A 10,000-nucleotide genomic window follows, 5' to 3' on the forward strand; every position below is an offset into this window, starting at 1 on the left:
CATGATTTATTTTCATGGAGAAATTATATCCATTAGAATTCACCTATGTGAAGTTTTCCAATAAATAAATACGATGGTTATTGTGAGGAAATGCGAGTTGGGAAAATACATAATAATTACAAGCGAAGGGATGTTCCTTTCCCCATACTACAAGGGTGAAGGTATGTATCTTGGTCGAGGATACTATAAACCGAAGAGACAAAGGGGTGTCGGACATCAATTTAGAAAAAAAGGAGATGGGATAATTGATGCTTGAATGGGTTTAGGTTCAACTATTCTTCAACCTAAAGACCTAATTGGTTCAACTGCTTCTGCTGTGGGAAATGTAGCGGGTGCGATAAAGAGTATAAAAGATGCCCAAAAGGAATCTCATAAATTACAAGCAATAAAAGAAATTAAGAAAGGCAAAACTCAGTTGTCTCCCCAAGAACGCCAGAAAATAATTCAAATACTTGGGTCAGGGTTTCAAAAGTTTTAACATCTTTTTTCCTAAATAAATACAAGTATGGAAGCAATTGATAGTATCTATGATTTGGATAATACTATTGTCATCTTAAACTCGACTAAAATAGAATACTACTTCAAGGTAAATGCAATAACTGGAACAGACTGCAATGCAAATGGAACAAAAAGTTTTGAAATAAATAATCAACAAACTTATTTGAATCTCGCCGAAAGTTTTTTGTTGTGTAAATTTACATTCACTAAGGCTGCGACTAACAGTAACGCTACACTCGTAAATGATTTCTTCTGGAAAATGTTTGAGAGTGTTCGTTTGTCCATTGGAACACAAGAAGTTTAAGCAGTTGATTATGTCTCTGCTACATCTGAAATGATGAAATTTCCACTATATTCATTTAGTGATAGGATAGGAAAGGGGACTGTCGAAGGTTTTATTCATGATATGTTAACGGGAACAAACACAGACCCTGGATATAGTCAAAGGAAAGGAATGTATAATGATGATACAAAAGCAGGAAATAGTTTTTCTGTGTCAGTTCCTCTTAAAGGTATATTTGGATTTTGTGATCATGATAAAGTTCTGTATCGTCTAAAAATTAGATTTCAACTGCAAAGGAATGATAATGAAAATAGATTGCTTTTTGGTGTGGCTAATGCTTTTGCTGCTCAGAATAAATTTGCAATTGATGAAATTAGTTGGTTTATTTGTGAATATACTCCTAATCTTAAAAAGAAGAGATGTTGAATGGAAGACGTAACTCAAATAAAGAGCTACTCAATATATCATACCTTAAAAGAAGATGCCAACACGTTAAACTGAACCAAACCACTTACACGTGAAATTTGGGTGTTCTGGAAGGAAAGCCGTGATATCTGTGGCTCATTGAAAAAAAAAACAGATGGTGATACAAGAATAATGCATTGAGTGATAATGCAAAGGTGAAACAACTTCGCGTTTCTCCAGATGGAACATTTTATCCACGAGATAGATTGGAAATTAATTGGGAAAAAATGATTATGCTGAAGCATACAAGTCTTACCAAAAGGTGTGTGAAAGCAATGGAAATAAAGAAGACATTTTGGATATGACAGCATTTAAAAGTCTCTATACAATCTATGCGATTGACCTGAGTGCTCAAAAGGAAACAATAAAGTCTAATCGAGTGGATACTTCCCTATTCATTGAAAGAGGAGAGAGTGAAGAAGTTGATCCATATTGTTTGCTTTTGGAAGAAACAGAATTACAGATTAATTCAGATAATGGTGTTCTGATTAGTCTCACTTTATTTTCTTGATAAATAAATGAGTGGTAAAGTGCCAACTAGGGTATATGTTTATCAAATCAATCTTCATAAACTATCATGTTGTTTTCAAAATCAAAAGCCTTGTATGATTAAGGTTTCTACAATTCAGAGAAAAGGAGCAGTAAGAATTGATGTTTTGCTCACAAGAGAACGGGTGAAAATCTTGAATGATACTGCCTCACTTAAAATTAAAATGTCAAAACCAATGTTGAAGAAATATTAAATAAGAGAGACGAGTGGAGGATTTCTCCTATTTCTAATTCCTTTATTTGCTGGTTTAAGTGCGGCTGGAGCATTGACGGGTGGTATTTCAGCAGCGGTGAAAACTCTCAACGAAAGGAAGGCTCAACTCTGGGCTCAAAAATAATTGGAAAGACGTAACAAAGAGTTGGAGAAACAAATTAGTGAAAGTGGTGTAATTGTAGATTTTGCTGAAGCACTTGAAAGTCTTCCTGGTAAAGCGAGATTGTTAGTTGGAGATATGCTTTCTTCTATCGCACAAGCACGTGTAAAATTGATTAAAAGGGTAATGGATTATCTCTTTCTAATAAGTAAATGAGCATTGATGAGTGGTTTAAAGAGTTTGGAAAGAATACAACATCAAATTTACAACTTGTCAAATATTGTAAGAAATTAAAAATTCATAATCTGGTTATTTGTATGAGAGATGAATTAACAAACTTGCTTAAATATACAAAGAATATTATATGGAGATAATAATGGGAACTTAGAAGATAATAATGGGAACGGTTCTCATTGGGTTTGTATTTTTAATCGTCAATACAAATATTATTTTGATAGTTTTGCTCTTCCACCACCTGTTGAAGTAATACAATTCTTACAAAATGGTGTTTCTCCAACATTTCAAGTCCAAGAATTAAATTCCAAGTGTTGTGGTCAATTATGTGTCTGTGTTATTTCAACTCAACAAAAATAAAATTTTTAATGACATTATTTTAAATCTAATATGAATGACTTATGTTGGTGAAGATGGTTCTATCTTTGGTGTATCCCAATAACTGGATATTGATTTATCAAATTATTACACAAAGGCGCACGCTGAATGACAGAAATATAATATCACAAAAAATATTAATATGAAAAATGCTTATAAATTAATAAATTATCCAAACCCGACTGACGCAAATGACTTGGTGAGATTAAGTGATTCATCACAATATATATCCTTAAATAAAACGGCTGTGTATTCCAAAGATACAGAAGTGTTGATTTTATCTCCAGGTCGTACAGAATTCACAGTTCCAATTAAAATAAAATTTTATTAAGAAGGGCGTATCATTTGTATGAGAATAGAACAATGGGGATATGATATGAATGATTTCGGGTATAATTTGTCATTTAAAATTAACGTAGAAAACCTGGAACAATTAAATCGGTCTCGTATGGAAGAATATTATCCACTTGGTGCCGAGAATGAGTTTTGTGGAAGCACGATTAGCAAACAATAAATAAAAGAATTTAATCAGGGTAAAATCATTAATGGTTTTGCCATAATTTATATCATGAAAACACAAAAAACAGGATTATATATAAGTAAGGAAATACAAAATGATTTAACTGTGGGAAGATGGGGAGGTATTTCCTTTCATTATATGAATCTGTCATATATTTCTAGTCCATAAATGACAGCAAGAAGGCTTCAAGAAAATTATCATTTCTGTGTCCAAGCATGCCTTCAAGAAAGGGTATTCGGTATTTTAATAAACATGTTCTACAACATAAAAATGAGGTATTTTCAATAAAAGATTGGCTTTATACTGATGTTAATAAACCAACAACTGGATTTAATTAAGATGTTAAAAAAGAAAAAAATTTAAAGTTAAGAAAACACAAGGCTCTTTTGGAAATTCAGAAGAATTAAAAGGGAAGAAGTGTTTTAATCCATAAGTCTCAATTTTACATTTGCTTGTATGGGAGGGGGAGAAAAATCAGTCTCCTATTTTGGGCTTTTGGGTCAGAAAGTTTTTCCCTTTTCCCCATTCATTTGAATGGCTGCCTCAGAAGCCCCATTTATCCTCTACTCCCGTTTCCCTGCATCCCCCATAACCCCTGTGTCCCCTGTTTCCCTGCATCATCTGTTTCCCTTCATCCCCTGCATGCTGAATCTCTGCATCCCCTGTTTCCCTGTATCCACTGTTTCCCTGCATCACGTTTCCCTGCCTCCCTTGTTTCCCTGCTTTACTGCATTCCCTGTTTCCCTACATTCCCTGTTTCCCTGCTTCCCCTATATCCCCACATCTACTGTATCCCTGCATTCCCTTTTTCCCTACCTCCCATGGTTCCCTACATCCCTGTTTCCTTGCATCCCCTGTTTCCTTGCATCCCCTGTTTCCTTGCATCCCCTGTTTCCTTGCATCCCCTGTTTCCTTGCATCCCCTGTTTCCCTGCATCCCCTGTTTCCCTGTTTCCCTGCATCCCCTGTTTCCCCTGTTTCCCTGCATCCCCTGTTTCCCTGCATCCCCTGTTTCCCTGCATCCCCTGTTTCCCTGCATCCCCTGTTTCCCTGCATCCCCTGTTTCCCTGCATCCCCTGTTTCCCTACCTCCTCTGTTTCCCTACATTCCCTGTTTCCCCTGTTTTCCTGCTTCATCTGCTTCCCTGCATCCCTCGTATGCTGTATTCCTGCATACATATGTTTCCCTGTATCCCCGTCTCCCCTGTTTCATTGGAGGAACCATTTTGAACAGGTAAAGGAACTTTGTTTTGCAGATAACATCTGCTTGATGTCACAGTCATTGCATCATTTGCAAAATAAAGTTCACAGGCCACAGGAGAATGCAGTGTAATTTGGGTTGGAAATTAAAATAGCCAAAACAGAAAGCATGGGCATACATCATCACCACCACCATCACCATCACCATCACACATCTGGGGTCCATGGGTACCATAACAGTAGGAGGAGATGCAGATGTCGACCTAGTACAATGGATACAAAAGCGAAGAAAATTTGGAAACCAAAAAAATTTAACACCAAAACGCAGGTGAGGATTTTTGGCAGCAAGGTGGTCAGTCCTCCGATTTGGATGTGAATCTTGTAAAATCAGCAAAGAAATAGCAAACTGGGGTCTTTCATCTGCAGCAGGTTTTAAAAACATCTTGAGAATCTTCTATCATGACATGGCAAGGAGGAAAACCATCAGAGAAGAGATGAAAAAGAGGAGGTGGAGATGGATTGGTCTCATATTACACATGGAGGATCAAAATAATCCCAAACAGCAACATGCTGGACACCTGATGTGAAGAGAAGTGTTAGACAGCCAAGAAGGAACTGTCGAGAAGGAAATGAAGGTCACCTGGAATAAAATGGAAATGTGGTGTAAGACCACGCAATATGGCGGGAGTTCATAGGAAGCTCCATATGCCAGGAGGCATGATTGGATAATAAGCAGTAAGTAAACAAGATTCCTCACAGAGTGTTCGTTGGTGCTGTCAAAGCACTTTCCTGGCATGGGTTAGGCCGGTTGGTTTAGCATTACGTTATATGTGAATCATTAAGAACACTAATGATTTACCCAATCTTACAAAGGTTGGTTTTCCAAGATCTCCCCCTTTCGACTCTCACGTTCATTGACGTCACGACCCCACTCTCCCCCCCCCCCCCCGAGAGTCCCACCTCCTGACGGTGACACAATATTTAACTCATCCCACAGATTTACATTTGTTTGCATAATCTCTACCTTCTTATATAATTCCGTAGTCCCCCCCCCGACCCACACTTCACTCTGGGCCGACCCAAGGTTACCTGTTTCTCATTGAGGTAGGCTCCGCTTTCTCTAATCTTGTTTCAGAAATCTGTGAATGATGTGCAGTTCAGAGATTGCAATATAACAAGTGAATTGTACTCCTGTCGCCCTATTCCTGATTCATTGGTTTCTTGTTCTTTCTCTGCACTGATGAGAGCAAGCTTCATATGAGCTGATCTGTTTCTCACCTGAACTCTGTGATTAATAAATATCTTGTCCATTCGTTCTTAACTAATATATTTTTGTATCTCTGAAGATCGATTTAACCCAAGTTGTACCAAGGCAGCACCACAATGGACAATCAAGGAAAGTCAAACGACTTCTTCTTTTTCTATGTCAATGGCACAAAGGTTTGCACATGATGACGTGTTGATAAAGAATAGATATCAAAATGAGGTGACACAGGGCACTTAATAATTCCAATGGAAGCTAATGAAGGGGATTGTGGAAAGAAGAAGTTGCCCATGACTTGTTTGTAGAAAGAGTAATAAGTTCGATGTTTGTGAAGATTATTGGTGTGAGCACATTTTATGATCGACTTTCCTTCTGTCAGGTCGTCGACCGGAATGTTGACCCAGAAACAACACTGTTGTCATATCTTCGTCACCAACGTATCCTTCACGTTCAATGGAACTGAACCAAATGTTAACTGATTATGCAGTTTACTAACTACTGGCTTCTTCACATTGGCAGTCATACTCAAACATGGTGAGATAAAGGAGGAGGAGAGAGGAGATTGGGACCATACTCTGTGCAGAGCGTTGGTGCTGCTTAAGCAGTCTCCTTGGCTATTGGGCACAATCCTGGATGGGTCGCCACTCCGACACAGTATACCATCATGCTGGCACTCATTTTGCCGACCTCGGAAGGATGACATGCAGCGTCAACCCCAACTGGTATTAATTCAACAGTCGAGTGGGATTTGAACTCAGGATCTTAGAATCCCAAGCCCTCCACCCAAACTATGAAGCCAACACCAGGCATATTTGTATCCATGCTTCTTCTTTCTGCAGACATAACTTTTTAAACTCAACTTGAGGAAAATGAAGAGTTTTAAACAAAAGTGTTTTTTAAATATGTACGAGTAAAAGTAGTAAAATCGTCTTTTCCGGAAAAAAAAAACCAATTTCATTATTGTGTTGTAATATTAAACCTTTTTGAAATATTTACCCATAGCTAATAAATAATATTAATTTGTATGCGGAGGGGATCTTCAGTAACTTAACGCCTCATTTTAGTTTGTGTATTCAGGTTGTTTTTACAATTTTTCAACAACTCTATAGTTCGTACATGATAGGGTATCCCACATCTCCAAAGCACCGCAATGGTGGGTATTATCTCATTTAGATGGTATGTAGGGTACCAAACTCCGACAGGTTTGTAGATGTCTCACCTCAAATGAGCCATTTTGAGAGTGTATTGGTAGAAACGGGAGTTCAAGGTAAAGTGATGATGTGGACCATGACATGTGGGACATGTTGACTTTATAGACAATGCTAGTCCACTCAGAAGAAGAACTACAGTTCATGATTAAAAATATATGTCATGCATAGATAGCATGATACTTGCGAAATCCAAACAAACGATACTTGTCATGGAAACAGCAATTTGGTAATTTTGAAAATTTGACAGATGACGTGTTTTACATGACGGGATTATGTGCAAAGCACATTTGGTTGATACATTTTCTAATTGCTGCATAGTAGGTGTTCTGCACGTTTTGGATGGCATTGACCTTGACCTTTGATAAATTATGACCAGATTTTATACACATATACAGTACTACATACATGTACAATCAAAACAAGAAAAAGAGCAATCAGAGATTGCAGACCGTCACCTGGACTTGTTTTTAGTGGTTTTCTTAAAATAGATTTTTCAGATAAATCAAATATGGCTGCCAAGCCATGTGACCTATAATGTCATATGTGTGACTTGTTCCTCATGGATAGGTGGTCATATGTGTTAACTTTTGCCTCAATCTTTTCAGCCATTTCAGAGAAGAATAATTTTGAAGGTTTAAAAAAAACAAAAAACAATATGGCTGCCGAATCACGTGACCGATGAAATCATGAAAAAAATTTCTGTGCACCATTTTATCCCTATATGACCCTCAAAATTTTTCATACTGATCGCATGTGGCGTTCTACATATGCAATTATGACGTCTAAAAGAGGGCACCTATGATGTCATGAAAAAAATCACACTCATTCCCCATGAGGAACACTTGCTTTGTGCCAAGTTTCAAATTTATTTTTGGTGCAGTTTCAGAGATACAGAGTTCCAAAGTTTTTCCGTTTTTCTAATATGACTGCCGTACCACGTGACCTATGACATCATTATCATTGATACATGCTACATGAGTAGTCGCACTAATGGTGAAACTTTTGTCTCAATTTGACAAGCGGTTGCGGACAAAAACATGAAAGTTCTGTACAGACAGACAGAGAAATGAAAAAATCACTCTTGGAGTGACAACTTGGCAAAACAGCAGAAAGTAGAATGGCACTTGGTAGAGTGCCTACTTCTGCCAGGTGGAACAGTTCACGTTTTGTATCCCACTGATGGGCTGAATCCGAACTAAAATCCAATCCGCTTGTTCTTGTCACCTATTCAACATATCCACCTTGTTTTGTCATCACTTGTCCACAACTTTTTGAGATATAGTGACCTATGATAACCTCATCAGTATTAGGTGGTTGAATTCACTGACCTGATCTGCAAATCCTTTTCAAATTTCAAGTCAATCAGATGAAATTGGAGGATTTCAGAAAATTTAGCTTAAATTGGCTTATTTGCTTAATTTAGCTGTATCTGATGTTCCGATGGACTGGATCCGAACTGACCTTTTGGTCGACCAAATTTGACGAATCCTCATTGCAGGAACATCACAGGGTCAGTGACATTAATCTCTGAAAATTTCAGAACTATTGGTTTTGCGGTTTGGCTGGCGGTGAGTGGACATACAAACACACAAACAAACACACAAATCAATGAATGAAAATCACTCAGAGTGACAACTTGGCAAAACAGCACAAAGTAGAATGGCACACGGTAGAGCGCATATCTCTGCCAGGTGGAACAGTTCACGTTCTCTCTCTCTCTCTCTCTCTCTCTCTCTCTCTCTCTCTCTCTCTCTCTCTCTCTCTCTCTCTCTCTCTCTCTCTCTCTCTCTCTCTATCTCTCTCTCTCTCTCTCTCTCTCTCTCTCTCTCTCTCTCTCTCTCTCTCTCTCTCTCTCTCTCTCTCTCTCTGTCTCTCTGTCTGTGTCTCTCTCTCTCTCTCTCTCTCTCTCTCTCTCTCTCTCTCTCTCTCGATCTCTCTCGATCTCTCTCGATCTCTCTCGATCTCTCTCGATCTCTCTCGATCTCTCTCGATCTCTCTCGATCTCTCTCGATCTCTCTCGATCTCTCTCGATCTCTCTCGATCTCTCTCGATCTCTCTCGATCTCTCTCGATCTCTCTCGATCTCTCTCGATCTCTCTCGATCTCTCTCGATCTCTCGATCTCTCGATCTCTCTCGATCTCTCTCGATCTCTCTCGATCTCTCTCGATCTCTCTCGATCTCTCTCGATCTCTCTCGATCTCTCTCGATCTCTCTCGATCTCTCTCGATCTCTCTCGATCTCTCTCGATCTCTCTCGATCTCTCTCGATCTCTCTCGATCTCTCTCGATCTCTCTCGATCTCTCTCTCGATCTCTCTCTCGATCTCTCTCTCGATCTCTCTCTCTCTCTCTCTCTCTCTCTCTCTCTCTCTCTCTCTCTCTCTCTCTCTCTCTCTCTCTCTGTCTCCCTCTCACTCTCTCTCTCTCTCTCTCTCCTTCTCTCTCTCCCGCTCTCTCTCTCTCGCTCTCTCTCTCTCGATCTCTCTCTCTCTCTCTCTCTCTCTCTCTCTCTCTCTCTCTCTCTCTCTCTCTCTCTCTCTCTCTCTCTCTCTCTCTCTCTCTCTCTCTCTCTCTCTCTCTCTCTCTCTCTCTCTCTCTCTCTCTCTGGATCTCTCTCTCTCTCTCTCTCTGGATCTCTCTCTCTCTCTCTCTGGATCTCTCTCTGGATCTCTCTCTCGACCTCTCTCTCTCTCTCTCTCTCTCTCTCTCTCTCTCTCTCTCTCTCTCTCTCTCCCTCTGGATCTCTCTCTCTCTCTCTCTCTGGGTCTCTCTCTCTCTCTCTCTCTCTCTCTGGATCTCTCTCTCTCTCTCTCTCTCTCTCTCTCTCTCTCTCTCTCTCTCTCTCTCTCTCTCTCTCTCTCTCTCTCTCTCTCTCTCTCTCTCTCTCTCTCTCTCTCTCTCTCTCTCTCTCTCTCTCTCTCTCTCTCTCTCTCTCTCTCTCTCTCTCTCTCTCTCTCTCTCTCTCTCTCTCTCTCTCTCTCTCTCTCCCTCTGGATCTCTCTCTCTCTCTCTCTCTGGATCTCTCTCTCTCTCTCTCTCTCTCTCTGGATATCTCTCTCTGCTGGTTGCATCATTGGTTGGGACGCGG

The 10,000-nt window shown here is 39.5% G+C and overlaps 1 protein-coding gene across 5 annotated transcripts in view; it reads left to right on the plus strand.

The window, feature by feature from the left end:
* Positions 1 to 5,419: 5,419 nt before the first annotated feature.
* Positions 5,420 to 10,000, plus strand: part of LOC147025695 (xanthine dehydrogenase/oxidase-like) — a 400,539-nt gene continuing 395,958 nt past the window's right edge. For all 5 annotated transcript variants that reach the window (XR_015057977.1, XM_085880369.1, XM_085880370.1 and 2 more), the window contains exons 1-3: positions 5,420 to 5,543; positions 5,786 to 5,879; positions 6,083 to 6,140. Coding sequence is in view for 4 of the 5 variants with exons in the window: in XM_085880369.1 (XP_085736495.1) it covers positions 5,823 to 5,879; positions 6,083 to 6,140 (115 nt within the window). In the remaining variant the exon portion in view is untranslated. The remainder of the gene's footprint in view (positions 5,544 to 5,785; positions 5,880 to 6,082; positions 6,141 to 10,000) is intronic.

Source organism: Eptatretus burgeri, chromosome 5 (genome assembly GCF_056783735.1).
Source record: "Eptatretus burgeri isolate ZD-2024b chromosome 5, Ebu_testis_v1, whole genome shotgun sequence".
In the NCBI taxonomy this organism is placed as follows: domain Eukaryota; kingdom Metazoa; phylum Chordata; class Myxini; order Myxiniformes; family Myxinidae; genus Eptatretus; species Eptatretus burgeri.